General features: G+C 35.4%; 1 protein-coding gene and 1 pseudogene across 1 annotated transcript; one reads left to right on the top strand and one right to left on the bottom strand.

The window, feature by feature from the left end:
- The first annotated feature begins 6,930 nt into the window (after window positions 1–6,930).
- LOC149559537 (double-stranded RNA-binding protein 3-like) lies at window positions 6,931–7,323 on the top strand. Its single transcript, XM_089831490.1, has one exon. It carries the CDS (start codon window positions 6,931–6,933, stop codon window positions 7,321–7,323), a length of 393 nt encoding a protein of 130 aa, XP_089687616.1.
- Window positions 7,324–7,507: 184 nt separating this feature from the next.
- Window positions 7,508–19,807, bottom strand: LOC149559538 (tubulin alpha-2 chain pseudogene; annotated as a pseudogene).
- Between the last annotated feature and the right edge of the window lie 5,171 nt (window positions 19,808–24,978).

The following is a 24,978-nucleotide window of genomic DNA, read 5'->3' on the forward strand; positions in this document are numbered from 1 at the left end:
TACTAGATGAACTGCATGACATGGTTATTTTTCAAAAATAGATCTCTATTCTAGATACCATCAGATCCAAATAAGGGAAGAAGATGTGGAGAAAATGGATTTTTGCTACCACTACGGACATTATGAGTTCCTCATCATGCCATTTGGATTGACCAACACACCTACTACATTTCAATCATGCATGAACTGCATCTTCAACAAAAAATTGCGTAAGTATCTATTGGTATTCTATGATGATCTTCTTATTTATAGTAGGACTTGGGAGGAGCACCTAAAGCATTTGAATGAAGTTCTAAGTATCATGGAGGAATAGTCCTTGTTTGCCAAGCAGTCCAAATGTGAGTTTGGTATGATAGAGATTGTACTTGGGGCATGTTGTCAATAAATATAGGGTTCAAGTGCATTAGGAGAAGATCCAAGCTATCCTTGACTACCCTCCCCCAAAATCACTCACATATTTGCAAGGATTCTTCGGACTATGTAGTTACTACATGAGGTTTGTTAAAGGATTCTCTTGGCTCAGTGCACCTTTAATAGATATAACAAAGAAGGGGTCATTCTAGTTGAACAAAAAGGCACAACTCACTTTTGATAAGTTGAAAGAGGCCATGAGAAATTGTCCCATACTTGCACTACTTGACTTCACTTGGCCATTCATTCTAGAGGGTGATGCATCTAGGGAAGGCATTGGAGTAGTATTAATGCAAGATAGACATCCCATCACTTATGAGAGCAGAAATCTTACACTAGTAGAATGCCTATATTCCATATACAACAAAGAAATGTTGGCCATCATGCACACGCTAACCAAGTTCTGGTAGGTGCCAAATTTGTCACTCGTATGGATCACAATAGTTTGAGATATTTTTTGGAGCAGCAAGACTTGAACGAATGGTAACAACAATGGGTAAGTAAAGTTCAAGCTTTTGATTTTGACATTGAGTATGTGAAAGGGAAGAACAATGTTGTTGCAGATGCCTTATCCAGAAAACCCACCATCTGCTCACTAGACTGGATTTCAGCTAACTGGAAGGCACATCTACTAGTGGAATATTCCAAGAACACATTTTCCTATGAAATAATGGGTGGCCACACCCACAATGATTGATATAGAGTGGTGGATGATATCATCTACTATAAAGATTGGATATACCTTGTGTCAGATTCCAAATTGAAGCAGAGGATCTTGAAGGAAGTGCACGACCCACCTCTGGTTGGACACCTTGGTTTCCTCAAAATGTACAGAAGTCTTCGAGAGAGGTTTTCATGGAAAGGGATAAAAGGGGATGTGTTGCAACATATAAGAGAATCTACAGTCTTCCAATAGAACAAGTCTGAACATACTCTTCCTGCAAGGCTGCTACAACCTTCGCCAATTCTCGAACATACATGGGAAAGTATGTCAATGGACCTCATAACAGTTCTTCTAAAAGTGAATAGAAAGGATGGTATCTTTGTGGTGGTTGATAGATTTACAAAGTATGCACATTTCTTTGCTATCCCCTCAAACTTTTAGGCTGCACAAGTTGTCGATCTATTTTTTAGAGAAGTCTTTCATCTACATGAGTTACCCTAAAACATCATTAGCGATTGAGATGGATGATTTTTTAGTATCTTCTAGATAAAAAAAATTTTGATGGTAGGAACACAATTATCACTAAGCACGAGTTACCACTTATAGATAGATGGTCAAATCAAGATTGTGAAAAAATGGCTTGAAGGCTACCTTCAGAACTATGTCTCAGCATAACAACAAGCATAGGTAAGATAGATCCATCTAGGGGAATATTGCTACAATTCCATTTATCACATGTCTATCAGGATGGCACCATTCAAAGCCCTATACAGGTATGAACCCCTTTCTTTCATCAACATAGTTTTGGGTGATAGTCACACTCCAAGGGTGAAGGACTGGCTTTAGGAGGGATAGGATATATTGAGGAGCTTGAAAGAAAACCTACAACAAGCACAAAATTAATAGAAGATGTATGTTGACAGATGCAAGATGGAGAGGAGTTTTGAAGTGGGAGATTTGGTCTATCTCTTGCTCCAGCCATACTGAGAGTCTTCATTAAAGGGATCAAGAAAGGAGAAATTGAAGCCATGATTTTATGGCCCCTGTCATGTGGTTGTTGCATTGGTGAGGTAGCATATGAACTAGAACTCTCGAAGGGAAGCCACATCCATACTGTCTTCCATGTTTCCTATCTAAAGAAAGCCATAGGGAAAAATGTCATAGTTGCTACCGACATTGCACCACTCAATGAAGAAGGAAAGCTCATCTTGGAACATGTTGAGATCATTGAAGTACATGAAAAGATCCTATAGAACTGCACTATGAAGGAGTACTTGGTACACTGGTGACACCTACCATTGGATGATTCAACATGGGAAGGCAAGCACATTCTCTAACATTCAACACTGCATTTGCTTGAGGACAAGAAAATTTTGGGATGGGATGACTATAATGTCCCCATCATTAAAATAAATTTATTTAATTAATCTTTGTAATGGGCTGATTGATTTAATTTATCTTGGTCCCATTTTTATTTTTGTGTTTGAAGTTTGTATCATCATCGTCTATCTTTGTGCACCCTCAGAATGGTTTCTCGATGGGTATTTAAGCATGGCTTGTAGGAAGTCTTAGGCATGCTTTGGATTATATTTATTTGTATTATGAATTTCTATTGGAGTTTTGGAATTGTTTTCCATTTCAAAAGTGAAAGATCTTCCCTATTTGGCTCGTGTAGTTTTGGTGGGATTCAACCCTCACCCTATTCTGTTTGTGTATCTCTCAGCAAATATTGAAGGAAATTTTCATATTTAGGTCTCTAATCCCATTTGATCTTATGATTTTGTGTGTGAAAGAATTATGCAATCATATTGGTAACATGTGGTATCCAAGCATTTGGTATGGCTCTCTCTCTATTGTATGGCCTTCATGGCTATCATGCCCTCCCCACTTTCCTAGAGCAATGTACAGCTTGGAGTTTGCCCCCACATATGACAACACTAAACATAGTTTATGGCCCAATAAGAAATCCAATCATATGGCCATTTGTCCAAGCATATGGCTAGTAACTGTACGGGTGTACTTGACTCTAGTTATTGTACACCACATTCCCATATTGTATAGACTACTTCAGTCCACTGTACGACCATACCACATATGACTACCCTCTCACTTCTCCATTGTATTCCCCTCTAGATTGACTCCATATGGCCACTATAGCTCATCCTCAATCACCGTACAACTACTCTAGATAGCTTCCTGAACTGTACGAACTTCATGCTAGGGCATATCTGTAGCTATTTCCACTCCATTAATAGCCTATGTCATTACACAATAATCCATACTAGACTACATTGGAGGTAAAATAATACCTCTTCAAAGACCCTCTCCAAATTTAGTGAATACTCATTTCATTGTTTGGCCACAAAGTAAATTGAACTACCTATACTAGAATACTGTTAAAAATGAAGCACTTGGGACAAAACCAAGAATATATGGTACCCATTGCCTCATGTGAAAAAAATAATGGTACATCTAAAAACTAGACATCAAAACCTTTTCGATGATATATGAGACAACTATACTTGATTAAGAAAAATGCCTAAGGAAGCCATTTGAAAACTAGGTTAACAAATTGACTCAAGATCCTTTCAATTTTGCAAATATTTATCTTTTAACCCAAGGTTTGAACTATACAATAAAAACCATTTTCAATTTAAAATGCATGTATGTTCAAAAAGGAAAAAATGATAAAAAAAATATTTTTTGACATTTGAAAATTTCCTTCTTTTTCACTTGGGTCAAACCTAGTTGACCAGGTCTACCACATGGTAGCATGACATTGGTCCATCTTGTCCAATCATCAATCATGTTAGTTGCCACATCATCAAAACTTGGACACCTAAGCACCACATAATGCTTCTTGATTAGCCTACAGACTACTTCCCTACCTCTGATATGTTGCCACATGTCACCATCTGATTGGTCATCACATTGTCACATTTCTTAACCTCCAAGCAACTTCCCATAGTAACTTTTATGACAACCATTGATATTATCCATGTGGTGCAATCTAGTGTATTCATTTGAAACATGCCATGTCATAACCCTTCACCATGTGTTGTATTATCGCATTGTCACATGTTGGCTCACCAATTGGCACATAATTTGTGACAATGTGACACTTCAACACATGTCCTCTTCAACCACATCACCCACCTCAAAGTGTGTGACACATCATCATTTCCATCTAAATGCTCCAAACACATGGTGGCTTGTCACTTTGTCATGTGCTAACTCATCTTCTACCACCACATCCTCTGACATGCTACCACATGTCACCATCTAATTGGTCATCACATTGTCACATTTCTTAAACTCCATGCAACTTCCCACAGTGACTTTATGACAACTATTGATTTCAACCATGTGGCACAATCTAGTGTGTTCATCTCAAACATAACATGTCATCACCCTTTTCCATGTGTTGTACTATCGCTTTGTCACATGCTAGCACACCAACCACAACATAATTTGTGACAATGTGACACTTTGACATGTGTCTTCTTTTGCCACATCACCCACCTTGAATTGTGTCCCATGTCATTATTGCCACATCAGTGCCCCAGACACATGGCCACCTGTCACTTTGTCATGTGTTGACTCATTGTCTACCACCACATCTATGATAATGCAATAAGGTGCCATGTGTCAATCTTGGTCTAGTCAACCTTCTCAAAATTAATGCCAAGCCTAGAATTGTGTGCTAGGTGTCATCTTTCCATTGGTCATTGGGTATCCACATCTCAATTTTTGGTTGGTCCTATGGTCATTGATATCACATCCATGTCATATATTTGGTATGCATGGTTTTTGGTCAAAATTAAGTCATATACTAACTTGACATCCACCCAAGACCCACCATGCATGCGGACAAGTCCCCTTCATGTCCAAAAGTGCTTGAGCTTTAGACATATAATAAGTGAGTGCTTCTTTATAAAAATACTTTAAAAATGTGTTGCAAGGACAATATGGGATAAAAGAATCAACACTTTCCCTATGCAAAGGTTCAATGATGAATCTCCAAGCAATGCATATCCATAAAATACTTCTCCAATGGAAATGAAAAATCTTGGTTTCACTTATAAAACTAACTGTGGTGGTTCATCACTGCCTTCATTTTTCATATTGCAGATGTAGACCATGTTTGATCAAGCATCTCCACACACTCTTACATCAAAAAGTATTTTTCTTGCATTCATGAATCCTCTATTCAATCATCTCATGTACAGGGACATGATTTATAAATCGTCTTGGCTCTTTGCATTATGCTCCTTCATTTGTGTATAAAACTGTTAGAAATGGAAAAAGAAATCTATAAATAAGCAATACCAGGAAAGAATCTAAGTGAGTAAATGCATGAAAAGATATTACCATAAAATAGGAGAGAGAAAGATTCAAGCTCCAACACCATGAGACAAGATATTTGAAAAGGGGAAATCAAAGAAAACCCCTTGTGACATTATGAATGAGGCATGAAAAGCCTAAGAATTAAAAGAGAAAGAGCAAGAGAGCAATGGCTCATACAATATTTGAGAAGAGGAAGAAACCTCATTGTTAAGAAATGAGATAGGAGGGTCATCTCTTAAATAGAGATGAGAGAGAGGAGTTAGAATGTAACTCCCATGTCTATGAATGCCACCATTCATATGTGTGTGAGGCCAAGTGTGGGATTCCTCTTAAGGAGGAATAATCTAAAATTAGAAATTACAATATATATTTGTCCTCACATATTCCACTAGATGACAAAATAAGATGTAGTGGAAAAAGGACAAAAAAGAAATATATTAGGATACCTTGGCTTATATCCTAATATATTACAACAATAAAGAAAGGAGTTCTAACCTTGGTTTATTGAATGATGCTATAAAAGCATAAAAGTGCAACTATGGGCACATCAAAATATCAAAATGAAGGAAAATGTGTAAGATTACTCATAATCCAATTAAATAAAAGGATTTAAGGAAGATCAACTAAATATAGATATCAGGTATAAAACTCCATTAAGGGTAAACATGAGTACTCAATTCATTTGTGAAGGTATAAAGGATGGGCCCACCATCAAAGACAAGGATCCTCAAAAATGAATTATAAATGAGGATATTTAAAGAAACTTAACTTTTTATGTTAAAATAAAAATAAAACTTTGATTAGGTTTAATTTTTAATTCTAAGAAAACTTCTCAAAAAAAATCCTTAACTTCTCCTTTTTTACTTACAATCATGTAAAGGAGTAAGAGAGATTTAAAATAAAATATTGCACTTGTCTAACAATGAATGATTACATGCCAAAAATAGGTTGACAAGAGGTACTAATAAAAGTAAACAATACTTCTGTCAAGAGCTAAAAATAAGAATCTTGCATGAAAAGACAGGCTGCCTAAATTTAGCATCCCCCATTAAATTCTTAAGATTACTCATATTCCTGCGAACGTAACCTGCGCACGACCATGGTGTTAAAGCTAGATTTAATTACTGGTTTTAAAATGGAGGATAGTATGTTGTGTTATTAAGGATGCCTGCAAGTTTCATTAAAGCCAAAATTAAAAAAAAATTATGAACGAATACAATTCCCCTCATTAAAGCCCTCATTTAATTAAAAACCTATTGATGAAATTTCAATGCATTGTGGTGATTAAAAAAGATGAACGAGCATAAGATTTGCTATCTGTCTGTGTGCCAAAGAGCAAGGTTGACCCTGCTGAAGGTGGAGGGGGAAGACGATGATGGGGTTTTGCTCGGTTAATTATATATATTGGGCAATCGGCAGTCGCTCTAGACCATGGAAACTTGTATACTCCATTGTTTTTTTTTGGTGGAAAAAACTAGACTTGCAGCTCTCTCACTGAACTTCCAGTTATGTATAAGAATCAGCTTCAAGAGATGGCACAAAGAAGCTACTTCAATCTGCTTTCTTATGCTTGTATTAGGGAAGGACCAGACCATGCGCCCAGATTTAAGGCTACCGTGAACTTCAATGGCAAAGTGTTTGAAAGCCCCAACTACTGTAGTACTCTACGACAGGCTGAGCATTCTTCTGTAGAGGTCGCACTCAATGCTTTGGCTACTAGAGGTCCTGCAAGGTCCCTCGCTACCAGAGATTTGGATGAGATGGGGGTTTACAAGAATTTGCTGCAAGAAGTAACTCACAGGGCTGGATTGAGCCTTCCAATGTATACTATCGTCCGGTCTGGGCTTGGTCATCTTCCAGTCTTTACTTGCACCGTGGACCTTGCTGGGATAAGCTTCTAGTCATCTACCATGAACAAGAGCTGTGCCGATAGACTCAAATATGAGTGAGGAGAGAATTGTGGAAAACAATCAATGGGGGTATTAGAAAAGAGATCCACTATCAGAAAAGAGGGTTGATTTTGCCACATTTTTCCATCATAGAAGAGGGCTCAAAAGCACTGTTAGTGATCTCGGCAACAAAAAGCTATTCATGGTAGGCCTTCTCTGCAGAGATCACAGGGGCATAGGATGAAAGCATGAAATGAATGCGAGGGTAGGGAACCAGATTGGTCTGGAACTCCGTCACATCAACATTAAGTGCCCCATCAAAGCGCAGAGATGTAGTTAAGGAAGATATGACCTGAGAAACAAGCCTGTTAAGGTTAGTGTAAGTAGGGCGTTCAATGTCAAGGGAACGGTGGCATATGTCATAAATGGCTTCATTATCCAACAGAACAGCTACATCAGTATGCTCTAATAGTGAATGAGTTGAAAGCACGTTGTTGTATGGTTCCACAACAGAAGTAGACACTTGAGGAGACGGGTATACTGTGAAACCCAACTTGGATTTCTTTCCATAGTCCTTCACCGGACCAAACTCTAAATATTTTTGACAAAATCAGATTAAAAAGAGAGCTATATGTTAAAAAACACAGGCAGAAAAATAAAACCTTCAAAAATACTGCACCCATTGTCAAACACATCAGAATCCAATATGCAGTTGGGAAGTGATTAGATCATAGTAAAAAAAGATATCTAGATAGGAAAACCTTTTAGCGGCAAGCCTGCCAAAGGGGGTTAGATGAAAAACTAATATAAAATAAGAAGTAATCTACACAAATTAGAGCACACAAAAGTTAATCGGGTTTGGCGGTAAACCAGCCAAATCCAAAAAAAAATTCAATTTCTTCCATCTTAAGAAGATTAAAGAAGAAATTAGTGAAATCTTCAAGAGTCTCCTTCGAATCGTACCTTCATGCAAACACTCAAAACAAAGATTAAACTGCTCTGATACCATGTTAGAAATGGAAAAAGAAATCTGTAAATAAGCAATACCAGGAAAGAATCTAAGTGAGTAAATGCATGAAAAGATATTACCATAAAATAGGAGAGAGAAAGATTCAAGCTCCAACACCATGAGACAAGATATTTGAAAAGGGGAAAGCAAAGAAAACCCCTTGTGACATTATGAATGAGGCATGAAAAGCCTAAGAAGAAAAAGAGAAAGAGCAAGAGAGCAATGGCTCATACAATATTTGAGAAGAGGAAGAAACCTCATTGTTAAGAAATGAGATAGGAGGGTCATCTCTTAAATAGAGATGAGAGAGAGGAGTTAGAATGTAACTCCCATGTCTATGAATGCCACCATTCATATGTGTGTGAGGCCAAGTGTGAGATTCCTCTTAAGGAGGAATAATCTAAAATTAGAAATTACAATATATATTTGTCCTCACATATTCCACTAGATGACAAAATAAGATGTAGTGGAAAAAGGACAAAAAAGAAATATATTAGGATAACTTGGCTTATATCCTAATATATTACAACAATAAAGAAAGGAGTTCTAACCTTGGTTTATTGAATGATGCTATAAAAGCATAAAAGTGCAACTATGGGCACATCAAAATATCAAAATGAAGGAAAATGTGTAAGATTACTCATAATCCAATTAAATAAAAGGATTTAAGGAAGATCAACTAAATATAGATATTAGGTATAAAACTCCATTAAGGGTAAACATGAGTACTCAATTCATTTGTGAAGGTATAAAGGATGGGCCCACCATCAAAGACAAGGATCCTCAAAAAGGAATTATAAATGAGGATATTTAAAGAAACTTAACTTTTTATGTTAAAATAAAAATAAAACTTTGATTAGGTTTAATTTTTAATTCTAAGAAAACTTCTCAAAAAAATTCCTTAACTTCTCCTTTTTTACTTACAATCACGTAAAGGAGTAAGAGAGATTTAAAATAAAATATTGCACTTGTCTAACAATGAATGATTACATGCCAAAAATAGGTTGACAAGAGGTACTAATAAAAGTAAATGATACTTCTGTCAAGAGCTAAAAAAAAGAATCTTGCATGAAAAGAAAGGCTGCCTAAATTTAGCATCCCCCATTAAATTCTTAAGATTACTCATATTCCTGCGAATGTAACCTGCGCACGACCATGGTGTTAAAGCTAGATTTAATTACTGGTTTTAAAATGGAGGATAGTATGTTGTGTTATTAAGGATGCCTGCAAGTTTCATTAAAGCCAAAATTTAAAAAAAATTATGAACGAATACGATTCCCCTCATTAAAGCCCTCATTTAATTAAAAACCTATTGATGAAATTTCAATGCATTGTGGTGATTAAAAAAGATGAATGAGCATAAGATTTGCTATCTGTCTATGTGCCAAAGAGTGAGGTTGACCCTGCTGAAGGTGGAGGGGGAAGACGATGATGGGGTTTTGCTCGGTTAATTATATATATTGGGCAATCGGCAGTCGCTCTAGGCCATGGAAACTTGTATACTCCATAGTTTTTTTTTGGTGGAAAAAACTAGACTTGCAGCTCTCTCACTGAACTTTCAGAAAAAGACAAAAGGAACTCTCTAGTGTTACCACACATTCCTCAATAGTCATTTGTGAATGAGGACTCTCCCTTCTTCTAGATTAAGTTTTTTCCATATGTTACTAACTTCCCCATGCATTCTAGGTAGACTCATTATCCATAATAGATATTTTCATTTATCTAAGGAGTTGACACTAGAATTTTCTTTTTAAAGTATGGATTCTCATAGGGAATGTGAACATCTGGCATCTTAGGTTATATAGATTAAGAAGCAAATTCATAGAGGAAAATGCTCTATGGATAATGGAAGGAAAAAAATTTAAACATTGTCCCCATATCAAATACCATTATTCCTTCAAATTACATTTTTTTTGCATGGTAATGGCCTCATTATTTTGCAATTTGTACCCCTTTTGATTTTCATGCCCAATTTTCTTATCATTATTCACAAACCATTTGATAATGCATGTATATTCTAGATCACATGAACTCAACTCATACTTAATAACAACACTCCCAATCCTCATTTTAGATCAATGAATTTTCCACATTCTTATAATATGTCAACATATTTTTCCCTAATACTAACATATCAAATTCTTCCAATGGCTTAGGGGACACCAAGAAAATTATGTGGAGATGCCTTGGTAATATAGTAGGGAAACATTGGAATATTCTATTTGATCCTTGTTTGATGATAAGTGCAAATTGAATATCTTTTCAAGCATGAAGAAATACATTTAACACTTTTGAATATTTTTAATTTTTTCACCCTTTGAAGCATTTTTTGAATCCCAGAATATTATTTTAGCTTGACGAAGTTAGTTGAGGTTGAAAGTGGTTCTGGCTAAAAAAAATTATTTTCAAAAGACTGAAATTTCAAACTAATTTGCTCAAATCTTTATAATTATTGAGAATGATATTTGATCATTGATTAATCATTTATAACTTATTTCACTCTTTTCCAAAATTATAATTTTCTTCCAAATAACCTCTTTGTGTCAAGAGGCCTTTGAACTGGCTTTAAAAATTGACAAAAATACCTGACATATCCTTAGCACTTGACATAATTGCTCTCTTTTAATGCTCTATCAGTCCAAAAATTCTCACTTCATGATGATCGCTCAATAAAAAGATATTGATTGATGAAGTTTCCCTTTCCAAATAGCTCTTGAAAATAAATATTTAGAAATAGAAAAGTGCATTCAATTTGTAGGTTTGAAAATAGGTCAAACGATAACTTGGGGATATGAGACTTGGGGAATAGGTTCACTATCATGTGCAAAGTGTAAGTTTGTGATTTGGGTTCATGAAAAATAAATAGGTAAATTTGGTTGGTGTTCAAACTTGGGTAGTTGAACTTGCAGAATAGAGAATGCTAGCAAAATAATGATTTTTGCAAACAAAATTGACCCAGGAAAGTGTGCATATAGATTCATCAAGACTTGAAAACTATCACACTTGAAGTATTTTTAGTGTATAAAATACTGGTACAATCCATTTGGCTTAAATAATCATGGATTCAAAGTTATAACAACTTGAATAGGGCCACCAATCAATCTGCACTTTTAGATACTAGTGAAACTTCAAAAATTCCATTTGGAATCACATTTGAAAACAAGTCAAACGAATTCATTATAGGATCAAATATAGAAAATCACATGTATTTGATCCCTAAAATACAATATAAAATGAAATTTTACATTTTGGTCAATTGGGTCAAAGTTATGAATGGTCAAACAAGGTACCCAGAATATTGAGCAATATGCATCAACATGACAATAGTAAACAACCAACTTTGGGGAATTGAAAACCTAGTTAGAATATATTGAAATGACTTAAAATATGAAACATGGACTCTCTTATATGCATACTAAATAATCCCAAAGTGGAAATTCATGAAAATTAACTAGGTGCAAGATATTCAATTGCAAACTCAAATTCCTATTGTTGTTTGACACTCAGGCAAAAATGCAGATTTGAATAATGCTCAAAATGAATCTTCATAGAATGACTTGGAATAGAAATTTATCATCTTAGGATGCATGTACATACTGAATGAAGGGTGTTAAGCACATGAAACACATCATAGGCCTCAAAATGATGGTCGGGTGCATATGCACCAAAAACTCTATAAGGGCTCAATTGGACTCAAATTTCATAGTGGTACTCAAAATCAATGCTTCAATTTTGAGTCCCAACACTAACTATTGTATCAGTTTGAAATTATTTACTTAAGGTTGACCTAACAGCTATTTGTAAATCCTTTAATCAAGGTGACATTCTAATGGAATGTTCTTAAGCCCTCTAAGAAGGCCACTCCTAACAAGGTGATTAAAGCCTTTAATAGGGTTGCACCTAATAGTGTGTATTGTAACCTTTAACAGGGTTGGCTCCTAATAGAGCTCATTTTAAAAGAGTGAAATATTGGTGACATATTTGTGGTGTTTTCCCCCAAATTTGGTTTCCACATTAAATCATGGTGTCTTACTTGTGTGGATGTTATTTCAGATGTTTTAATGTTAATGTTTTATATTCTACAAGTTTTTAATTATTGGGACACTGGAATGCAAGTTTTATGTTATTGATAATTTTCTAAAGAGATTGAGCTACTTAATTAATAGATCTAAGTTGGTTGAAGTGTCTAAAAGTTTAAATTGATACATCTGGACCTAAAAATAACCAATTCATCTCCCCTAGTTCCCTCTTAGTTATTCTAAATCATTCTAACATCTTCAAAATTTTGTTCAATCTATGGGAGATTCCTTTTTACATCTTCTAGATTCATCCATCTTCATCTTCTTGGTCCAAATCAATTAGTGAAGTAAGCACATTGAATTTGATTCAAGCAATACAACTATTGTAAGGGGAATTAGTACATTGATTTTACATTCATGTTATTTTAGTTATTCCAATTCAAGGTTAATTCTAAAACTAGGATTATTTATGTTTATGACATATTATTAATTAATCACCTAAATCTTATAAAAGCATTTTAATGATTTTCAAGGACTAAAGCATGCAATCAATTAAACAAGTTTATCTTTAAGATCTTCTTCAATCTATTCAAGATCTTTTGTTGCATCTTCTACATCCATTCATTTTCATCTTCTTAATCCAAATCAATTGGTGAAGTAAGCATGTTGCATTTGATTCGAGATATATGGCTACTATAAGGTGAATTTATACATTTACTGTACATTCATGTTATTTTAACTATTCCAATTTAAGGTTAATTCCTAAATTATGGTTATTTATGTTTATGACATGTTATTAATTAATAACCTATATCTTATAAATGTAAAAGAATAAACTACTACTCCTTTTTTACCTAATCTACTACTGCTTTTTTGCTTCTATACCACTCCCCCTTTTTGGAAACAATGTTAAAGAATATAGCATAATTGTATATACAAGGGTACTCACCTCTTCATATTTTGTCAAAAATATACTTAAAAATGTTAGTTGCATTGTCCAAAAAATATTCCCATGATTCTTTTATGGATTTTAGTGTAATAAATTAACCGTGTAAGTTTGATGCTAGCTCCTTTATGTTGTCCATGGTTCTCATCTCCATGGTAATAATCAATTCTTCTTCCTTCTTTAGATATGCTTGCATAATTTCCATGAGTTATTAGAAATATTATAATACTTTCAAATAACTAAAAGGGAGGGGGGGGGGGGGGGGTGTGAATCAGTTATCCAAGGTCCAAATGTACAAATAAAACTTTTTAGTACTGCAACTTATCCTTATGCATGCATTGACCATTCAATACATTAAACATATGCATATTTTTGTCTTATGTCAAAATAACTTTGCAAAAATGTAAACATACAAAACCACAAAATCAATCACACATTTTGACACAAGGATTTTATGTGGAAACCTAATTGGGGAAAAACCACTAGTAACATGCTAACAATTTTCACTCTTCTGAAATGAGCTCTATGATAAGCCAACCCTATTAAAGGTTACAATGCACACTACTAAATGTGACTTAGTTAAAGGATTTAAATCACCCTAATAGGAGTAAGCTTTGTTAGAGGACTTTAGAACATTCCATTAGAATGTCACCCTATTAAAGGATTTACTAATAACTATAAGGTTAACCTCAATCCAAAGGATTTATCCAAACTAATATAATTGTTAGAGAGTAACAATAGAAATTGATCTAATAACAATTACAACTCACTTGAAAATTACAAATCTCACATTTAGTCCTCCATTCTGCTTGGCTTTCATCATCTTTTTCTTTGACATCTTGTTCACCCTTCAAGCATTCATCCTCTTGAACCCTATTTCTTTTCATGCCAGTGATAGAATCTTCTATCTATAAACCATATGAAGCAACACCCTAGACTTTATGTCTTCCTTAGGTTCTCACACATGACAACTGTTGCTTCTGGCCTGTTATCTCTATAACTAGAGAATTTAGGTCTTTTGTCCTTAACCACAATTGTACATTCTAGGGTTAGGTAAGATTCAATGAATCTACATACAATTCCATTTTATACCCTTCTAGAAACTTCCTCTACAATCCTCTTTGAATTCACCTCAAAATAGTTTATCTTGAATTTTGTGCCACCAGCTCATCATAGAAATCTTCCACATGCTTTTCACAATTAAATAAATCAACTTAGTCAACTCAGATTTGTTAAATCTTTGATCTAAAACTTTTTACTGGCACTTAGCTATAATATATTATTTTCTCAACAAACATTATGTTCTAATGCTTAGCCAACATTGGGTCACACCAAATCCACTGGGTTTCTTACTAGTGCTTGGTACATACTGAATTGTCTTCACTTGGCACCAATTTTATTTCACTTGCTTGACTCATTCTAACTTTCTTCACTCATGATGGGGAGCTTCTTCAACTAAAATCATTCTTTCTCTTCCTAGGCTACTCCTAGCCTATTTAGGGTTACTTCCATTCTTGATACATTCCTCACCATTCTGCATCATTCTTTCAAATTTCCCACTCTTGTTTCCCCAAATTTTCTAGTTAGCCCTTGTAGCCCTAAGAGCCCCTATTAGCCCTCCTAGAAACAAGGAAAGTGAATTAACTCAAAAAAACATTTAACAAGGCCCCTTGGTGTGGTTATGAATTTTTTCCCCTATGACCTAACCTTGAAGATTTTTTAGGTCTTGGGCTCCTAGGTTGTTTGTACAGTACGACTTCAAAAAACCCTCTCTTTAAGGGTTTCAAAGGAAATGTTCATGTATCCTTCACCAGATGAATCAAAATCCATCTCCAACCTCCTCCTTTTATTTATAATCCCTTTATACACTACTCCTTCATTTCTAATTCAAGATTGACTTGTGCCTATCTTTTGTTCACCACAAAACTCCATTACAAGCATTTCCTTGCACCTTGCCAAGCTTGTTTTCCTACCTAGGGCTCACTTGTAAAAATATCTATTAGCCTTCCACAACTTCCAAAAGCATTATTTACACTATGTAATAATTCTATTGCTTGGTCTTCAAGAGCCATGGTGTTTTCAATAAGGACATTCAAGCCATAGCCATTTTCATACTAGTAATGCAAAGCTAGACAACAGGATCACTAAACCTAAATAATTTTGTAAACCCTATCAAATGCTTTCTTGAAATAAAAAAAAATGCACAAAAACTCAAAAAATTATCTCAAGAGTCTATTCCATACAAAATAGTAGGTCATTCAATTCAAACACTCTGTTCAACCTTCAAAAACCACGTTCTAGTTCACAGTATTGCTATGTTATAGATGATGTCTATACACCCAACTATCCAACCCTTGGAAATGAGTTGGAAAAGATTTAAATATATTTCATGCTCAATTTTTGCTTCATTTCAAACCATAAATACCCAAGTAGTTCATTTTTCCAAAACTACACAAAAATTTGCTAAGCAACTTTGTAAAATTACAAAGTTGTCAATGCAACTTTTTGACAGCTTTTGCAATTTTACTCATTAGACTTCCAATGTTGGCCAGTTTATTCCCAGACCTCCTAAAAATGCCTTAGTACACTTAATAACCCCTCTAACACACTTTTTTCCCCTTCTCAAAGAATTTTACCAAATTTTTCCACCTATAGCAACTTTTTGAGCAATCTTTCCTATCAAGACCTAGTTGACAAGATTTGACTCTCATTCCAAATCCTACCTATTCAATCTACCTAAAATCACCTTGGGAATTTATATTTAGTCCTTATTACCTCAATGTTTTGTTATACCATCTACAAATCAAAATTTTAGATCAGGGCTTTACCTTACCCTAGGTGCTCTTGCACCATTCTCCCCTTCCAAGAAGAAGCTTAAGGTACTATTGGGGAAAGGAATTCTTTGTTGATAGCATGTTTCTTGAAATCACTTTTAGAAACCAAATTTTCCTTAGACTCTAGATTTTTTAACCACTTCACTAGATTCTACTTATAAACCTTGTTCCTTGTACTCATTTTCACCCTAGAATCCAAAATCTTTTCTACTTGTGGTTGTGTCTTTTTAGGTATTGGGAGGTATAAGATTGCCTTTTTGAGCTCCTCTTGATATTGTATTTCATCTATCTTAGGACCTTTATAAGGTACTATGTCTTTAGCATTAAATATTGGAGAGATAGCCATATCCATTGGTAGATCTATCTTGTAGGCATTGGGTCCATACTTCTCAAGTACTTTGCATGACCCAATCCTCCTCATCTACAACTTACTAGGGATTCCATTCTATAACCTAGCCTTTTTTAGATACACCATTACCAAGTCTCCCACTTGAAACTACAATTCTTTTTTCCCCTCATCATTCTTTTCCTTAAATTTCTGATTTTCCTTTGTCAATGTTTGCTTCACTTGATCATGCACCTCCTTCATTGATTGAACAAAGTCATCAGTTTGTCCACTAATTTTTTCATGTGAAGGTAGGTCTCAAAACTCCATTATTCATCTTGGGTGAGTGCCATAGTGATGACGATGTGCTCTGATACCACTAATGAAGGTACGCTCTGATACCACTTGATGATGGGCCACACCACCCTACCAACTCACAACCAAGAATGCAACAATATGAAGACAAAGAGATAAAAAAATACTTCCCAAGAAATTTTATTAAACTTGAAAATCCAATAGCAATTACAATAACATTTCTCCAAGATCTCTCAAGATCCAATCCAAGCCCAAGGTAGCCCAGATCCACACTCTGGTAGAAACCTCTAAGATCTCAACTTGTTCTCGCAAGCCACCAAGAAACCTCCTTGTTTCTAAACCGTAGTCACTAGCTCTTCTCCAAACCTAATCCAAGATCCAAGTGTAAACTGCCTCACATTTGGTGCTCTGTCTACACTCACAACTCCACCATAATCCTGTTGTAAACTACCTCACATTCGGTGCTCTGTCCATAGACTCAGGAAAACTCACTCTTCACTTCCTCTTTCTCCTTCACACCTTGAAGCCTTCCAAGCTTTCCAAGCTTCCACTTCTCAAGCTTCTACTTCTCAAGCTTCCACTTCTCAAGCTTCTCCTTGAGCTTGATTTAGAAATGCTCATATGCCTTGCTTAAATAGGCACTTACCACCCCATGCATGACTTATCCACAACCTTCTAGAATTCCTCCACAACCTTCTACATCTTCCAAAAATTTCTACAATATTCATAACTTTTTAGAATTCTTCCCACACACCTCGATAAATGGAATGACAACCATTTTTTTTTTTTTCTATTATGCCACCTATGCACCTCGAAAATAGAAATCCTCCTTTTCTTTCTTTTCTCCTTTTTCCCCTTTTTATTTTTTTATTATTTCTCCTCTAATTTTTGTCACTTTCTCTCTCCTCTAGAATTTTTTTTTTTTTCGCAATAATTTTTCCATGCAAGATGCTCCTGCATCACAAAGACTACCTAAAAAGGGATTAACCTTTTCATCCTATTCTTTCTATCATTGTATGCAAATTTAGCTCAGGGTATGACTTGCTCCCAACTTTTCCCATACTCTTTAGTGAGACACCTTAATAGATTTCCTAAGACCTTGTTTATCACCTCTATATAACCATCTATTTGAGGATGGTAGGAAGAACTATGTGTTAATTTTGTTCCAAGCCTCTTCCATAGGGTCTTCCAAAATTTCCCTATAAACTTGGCATCTCTATCAGCCACTATACTCCTTGGAAAGCCATGTATCCTAACCACCTCTTTGAAGAATAGGTTTGCAACATTACTTGCATCATGTGTTGTCTTTCATGGTATGAAGTGACTCATTTTATTGAACATTTCTACCACCACAAATACACTATCCATCCCTATCCTAGTCCTTGGTAATCCCACTATAAAGTCCATGTTGATGCATTCCCAAGGCCTATTAGGAATGGGGAGGGGTTGGTAGATCCCTAAATTTTATGAAGTTCCCTTTGCATTTGGACATATGTTGCACTGCTCTACATACCTCCTGACATCCCTTTGCATTTTGGGCCAATAGTAGAATCTCTCCACAAGGTCTAAAGTCTTGTTAACACCAAAGTGTGCACTCATACTCCCATTGTATTTCTCTTGTATGAGATCTTCCCTCATGGATCCTCTTGTGATGCACAACTTGAAAAATAATCCATTCTACAAGGTGTATTCAACAAAATCACTGTGGAAATGATTAGAAAAGTTAGTGCATACCTTTTAAGAATATGATAAATTAGTGTCCTCCTCATATATATCTTTAAATCCATCAAAACCAATACTCTAAAATTTGAGTTCTTGCACTATTAGCAACCTCCTACTTAAAGCATCTACCACCTTATTTTTTGTCCCCTTCTTGTGCTTGATAGTGAAAGTGTAGGACTACAAGAATTCCATCCACTTGATGTGTCTCAAACTTAGCTTCTCTTGTGAGTTAATGAAACTTAAGGCTTGGTTATCTATGAAGACAAAAAACTCCTTAGGAAATATATAATGTCTCCACTTCGTAAGGGCTTGGACAAGTGCATAGAGCTCTAGATCATATGATGAATATCTTGTCTTGGCTTCATTAAGCCTCTCACTAGAAAATGCTACTAGTCTACCCTCTTGGCTCAAAACTACCCCAAATACTATGTTGCTAGCATCAAACTCTACCATAAATGGGTTCTCAAAACTAGGCAAAACCAATATAGGTTGTGGTTCCACCTTTTTCTCCAGTCTCTCAAAACTTGCATCTGTTGCTTTGGTCCATATGAACTTGATCTTCATGCTTCCTTTGGTTGTGTCATTCATAGGTGCACAAATTTTACTAAACCTCATCACAAAATTTTTATAAAATTTTGAAAATCCATGAAAACTCCTTACCTCGGTAGCAAATCTAGGGGTAGGCTAGCTCAAGATTGCCTCCACCTTATCCTTTTCCATCTTCAAATTCCCTTGGGATACTACAAGCCTCAAATACACTAGTTCCTCCTTCATGAACTCACTCTTTTCTAGGTTCACTGTCAGCTTTTCCTCTTGGAGTTTCCTCAATGCTAGTGCTAGGTGCTTCATATATTCCTACTTGGTCTTACTGAAGATGAGAATGTCATCTAAGTATACAACAACAAATACACCTATGCAGTCTTTCAAGACCTCATTCATGACTCTAATAAAGGTACTTGATGCATTGGTAATGCCAAATGGAATTACCAACCACTCATAGAGATCCTTAGTAGTCTTATATGCAGACTTCCATTCATCCCCTTCCTTCATCCTAATATAATAATAGCCACTCTTGAGATCAATTTTGGAAAAGTACCTAGCCCCACCTAGATAGTGCATTAAATCCTCTATCCTAGGAATAGGAAATCTATACCTAATTGTGATTCTATTAATTTCTCTAGATTCGTTACACATTATCCACTTACCTCTCTTTTTGGGTGTTAGGACCATTGGTGCATCACATGGATTGATGCTCTTCCTGATCAGACCCTGATTAAGAAGTTCTTGAACTTGCCTTGCAATCTCCTTGTTTTGCTCTAGAGTCATGTTATATGCAGCTTTGTTTAGCAATGATGGTCCTAGTATGAACTCAATTTGATGAATTATGGCTCTTTTAGGAGACAATGTTGGTGATGCTCCATCACAAATTATATCTTTGAATTGATCTAATAACTCTTACACTTTTGTAGGTATAGGCTTGGACGAAGATGACTTCTCCTACTTATGTTTTAACATAGTGGCATATCCTAGTCATTCACCCTCCTTCAAGTCCTTGAGGAACTCTTTTCCACTCTTGAGAAATGTTTTAGCAGTAGTACTTTCCACCTTGTCTTCTTCCACTATAGACTATATCCTATAAGTGACTCCATTCTTCTTAAAGGAATACTTTCTTTCCTTCCCATTATGTACTACGTCCCTATCATACTACCAAGGTTTTCCCAACAATAGGTAAAAAGCATCTATGGGAAGCACTTCACATAAGATCTTGTGCTGATACTTGCCAATGGTGATGTCTGCCTACACTTGTTTATTTACTAGGATATTTTTTCGTTTATTCAACCAAGTCACCCTATAAGGACATACATGTGGAATCTTGGTCAAACCAAGCTTTTGTAATGCCTTCTCTAACAAGATATTGTCATTAGACCCCAAGTCTATAATCACTTTACATACCTTGCCTAATATTTTGTGTGTTGTTCTAAATAATGCTCTTCTATACTTAGGCTCATCTTTGACTGGCTCCTTAACCAACACTCTCCTCAACATGAGGTTCTCCCCCTTTTCCACATTAATATCCACTTCTCTTGCCTTCTAATTATCTTCTTCCTAGATGTATGTTATTTTCTTTTACCCATAGGATGATGATGCCTTCTCTAGACATATGTAAGAAGGGTGTCCAAACTTACCACAATTATAACACTTCTTGTTATTGAAGTGTAATGCTCTATTATTATTTCCATATCTGCCTCTACCACCATTGCTTGACCCTCTACCTCTACTAGAGCCTCCCCTTTGACTATTCTCATTGTTTTGTTTATTTCATTTGGAATATTCATAGCTTCTATGCTCATTATGTCTTCCATTAGAACCTACTCTTGAGCCACCTCTAAATTCTTTACCTCTGCCCTTATTCTTGGAACTCGAGTCCCCTTTCTTTCTTAGTTTTTTTTCCACCTTTCTATCCATTTGAAAATAACTTTGCAAATTAGTGAGGCTAAAAAAACTTAACTCATCTTGGATAGACCATTTAAGGCCATTTAGATATCTAGTTACTTTGATTCTCTTTGCTTCTTTTACCCTTGATCTTAAGGCCAATTTATTAAACTCTTTAGTAAAGGTAGCCACATCAAGATCCTTCTACCTGAGTTTGTGTCATGTTTATGAATTTGAATCTCATAGTTTCCTAGAAAATAGGTCTCCCTTATCTTTGCCACCATATTTTTCCAATTAGCTATAGGTTTCTTCCCTTCACTCTCTCTTTCCTCTTGTACAAGCTTCCACCATGTCAAATCTTGACCTTTAAACCTAGATTTTGCAAATCTCACCTTTTGGGCCTCTGTTGTCCCTTCACACTCAAAGTAGTTTTCAATAATTTCTATCAACTCTAGGACCACCTCTATATCCATCTTGACATGGAATAGGGAAACATTCTCTAGGCTCTTTCCTCTAAATTCCTTGAGAGCTTTGAGTAGTAGTTCTTGTTAACCAAGTGGAGGACTTGGTTCAGGTATCTCATCCTACAAAATCACTTTTTCTTTACCCTTCCCAAAGTCTTTGTAGAATTTGGTATAGCTTTGGTACCATGTAAAAATTTTCCTAAGGAAATAATTCAATGCCAAGACTAAGAAGCTCAGTAGATAGCACAAGAGAGACAAGTAGTGATCAAATGAGAATCTCAATAATGATTAAAATGATAATGGATATTAGATAATTAGATGAATACATTATAGAAGTGCCTTATATATAAAGGAAACTAATATGACTAGGAGTCAACAAAGAGATAAGCATAACAACTAAGCACATGTCTACCAAGATTGGATTATCCTCCATTGTGCATGAATATATGTGCAACAATGAGAGGATAAGAATGCAAAGTTGTATCTCATAAAGAGATGTAGTAGACAACATGTGCTCAATTGGAGTGAAAACTATTGTGTTGTCTACATGACAACTCATATGAATCTACAAACTCCTAGATTTCTACATGACAACTAATATGCTAATGCATTAACCTAAGTAAACTTAAGTAAAGTGTAATTAGTAAATACTTAATTACACCAACACCTCCCCCTTAAGTGCAACTTAGGGGAATGCATTTAAGCTCACAAAAGCTAGATGATAATGCAATATGGGTCCTAGATACTAGGCCATGTTAGGTACCCATGTACAAACTAAAAGTGAAAAACATATGCAATGAAATCTCTCATAAAGTGGAGAAAGAGGGAAAACCACATAGGAAAAATCCTCCCTCAAAAAGAGAGAAGAAAAATAAAGTAAGATGCATGTATGGATGGAGTAATAAAGACCCCCCCATTATGACATACATCATGCATATACAATAGAGAATCCCTCCATAAGAAGGAAATAAGAAAAAATGAAATCGCCCTGTAGTGAATGATCTCCTACAAGACTATTGAGTACTTGAAGACAAAAGAGAATCCAATGCCTACAAACAACATTTCTCCCTTTAGGAAGAATATACATCAAATAGAAATGCAAGAAGGCTTCACATTGTGGATTGGAGGATGGAAAGGGAATCCATATGAATTATTTGTCTTTGAAGTCTGTAGATGTGTCACCATGTCCTTGAATAATAAAGATGGCATGAACCAATCAAGATCAAGTCCAATAGAAGATGATGATAGACAAGGAACTAATGGCAACTACTCTATATAGGAATGTAGATCAAACTTCGAAGACCAAGATGCCTCTGAAGATGTGTCACCATGTCCTTGAATAATAATGATGTCACAAGCCAATCAAGATCAAGTCCAATAGAAGATGATGATAGACAAGGAACTAATGGAAACTAATCTATATAGGAATGTAGATCAAACTCCAAAGACCAAGATGCCTCCTCAAAAGAAGTAGGAAGAGAAACATAGAAGTCCCCCCTCAATGTAGAATCTACATCCATGAAATATGCTCTTGGATCAATAGAAAGAACTCTCATAATGTAATTTGTCTAGGAAACTACATAGGAATCTGTAACATGTGAGTATGATCAACCATGCAATTTGACATCTCAAGTGAAGTTTGAGATTCATGTAAATCAATTTGTGAATATTCAAATGTATTCTCTAAAGTGAAAGGGACCTCCTGCAAATGTTGTAAGAAATTATCCACAATCATGTCAATCTCGAAAGAAAGATCAAGTGGAGAATCATGAGGGTTAGAGTGTTCCCTCACAACAACTAAAGAAGGATCATCCTCAATAAAGAGAAGATGTATATCATCAATAATGTCTCCCATATCCTCAATGTAGCACTCCACAAACAAACCTGCAATGTCTATCAAGAAGTCATCCCAAGGAACTAAGTCTGGAAGACAATGAATATCTTGCTACACTAAATCATGTCAATCCACGACTATGTGAATATAAGAATCATCAAGAGAAATCATTGATATCATGATATCAACTAAAGAGGATGTAACTACAACTGGAGGTAAAAGATCTTTTGGGAATGGAGGAACATGTATATCTCCATACATTTTTCAAAGATAGATCCAAATATCATAAAAATTAGTTCACTTCATGTCATCAAGTGAATCCATAACCTCCATATCCATATGTAGAAAGAGTGAATGACAAATGATCATTACAGTGTAACCATTATATGAAATTCCTTTCACATATGGTAATGCATTATGCTCACTAAGATAAGTGAGAACTAATTCACTCCATTGCTTATAGTTTTGTGTTGTCAAGGTGTTGCCCGATTATTAAAAATTTTCTCAATTCTTATCTCATTAATGCTATGGATATTTTTGAAATATGCCTTGTTTTAACCATTAAAATTGTCACCTCCTCTTTAATTTTTTGAGAAAGTATGCCCTTCAACGTCTCTAGCTTGTTCCCAACTCCACCGAATACTTTGAATTTTCAAAATCCAGCTTCTGAGTCCAAAGTTATTGCAAGTTAATGGAAGAACCAAAAATACATATTTTCAATCACATCATTAACCATTAACCTCTCATAAGGTTAAGGCTAAGCTCCAAATTATGTATTTGGGAGATGGTTAATTAACCTCTCCAAAATTACCTATTCTCTCCCCCATCATTAACCTCTCAAAAGGTTAAGGCTAAGCTCCAAATTATGTATTTTGGAGGTGGTTGATTAACCTCTCTAACTAGGTTGATAAAGGTTGGATTAGAAGTTTCCAGGCATGCAAAAGGACTAGGGATGCATGTTGTTGCACATGATATATATGTCGTTGTTGATTAGGCATGTGCCATTGGTGTGGATCTAGTACTCCATATGCCCTTGACTCCAACTACAGACAAGATTTTCAATGATGAGAGTTTTTCTAAGATGAAGAAGGGAGCTTCCATCCAACAAGTTTTGGCAACTGTCAAATACAGAATCTATCTAGTATTATTCACTCAAAGACTTATGGGAATGTTATGATGAATGGAGTGCTTATAGAGCTAGTGTGCCAATCCTATTGAATAGCAAAGAAATTGTTGTTCAGTACTACATTCCATATCTCTCTGTGTTGCAAATTTATACCATCATATTTCACTCAAAATTTAGGATTCCAAGAGAAGAAAGTGATGGAAGTGGTTTTGATCTTAGGGATACCAGTGTTAATACTTAGAGTGAGTGCAGTGATAATGATAAATTATCTAGCTCATTAAGCAATACAAGCAATAGATTAGAACAAACTTGGGACAATGGTAGGAGTACACCAAATGTTTGAAGAAATTCCAATAATACCAAATGTGATGCAAAAGATGGAATAAGGAAACTTTGATCTAGAAAAGTTGATGGATCATCCTATATAACACTATGTCCCATTACCACGGGCAATAGTTATAACTACAATTTCACTATTAAAGATCAGGAAGGGACATTGTGGTGGCATGCACATATCTTCTAACTTTGAGCTATAGTTTATGGAGCTTTGATAATTAAACCACTAATCACAATTCCATATCTTTTATCCCACCGATTGCTAAGGTTCCTATCATCTTAAGTGAATGGTGTAATGTGAATA

Source organism: Cupressus sempervirens, chromosome 5 (assembly GCF_028749045.1).
Source record: "Cupressus sempervirens isolate cs-2001-9-10 chromosome 5, ASM2874904v1, whole genome shotgun sequence".
Classification (NCBI taxonomy): Eukaryota; Viridiplantae; Streptophyta; class Pinopsida; order Cupressales; family Cupressaceae; genus Cupressus; species Cupressus sempervirens.

Excerpts from the sequence above, each read along its gene's own strand:
- LOC149559537 (XM_089831490.1), top strand. The coding sequence starts at position 6,931 with ATGTATAAGAATCAGCTTCAAGAGATGGCACAAAGAAGCTACTTCAAT.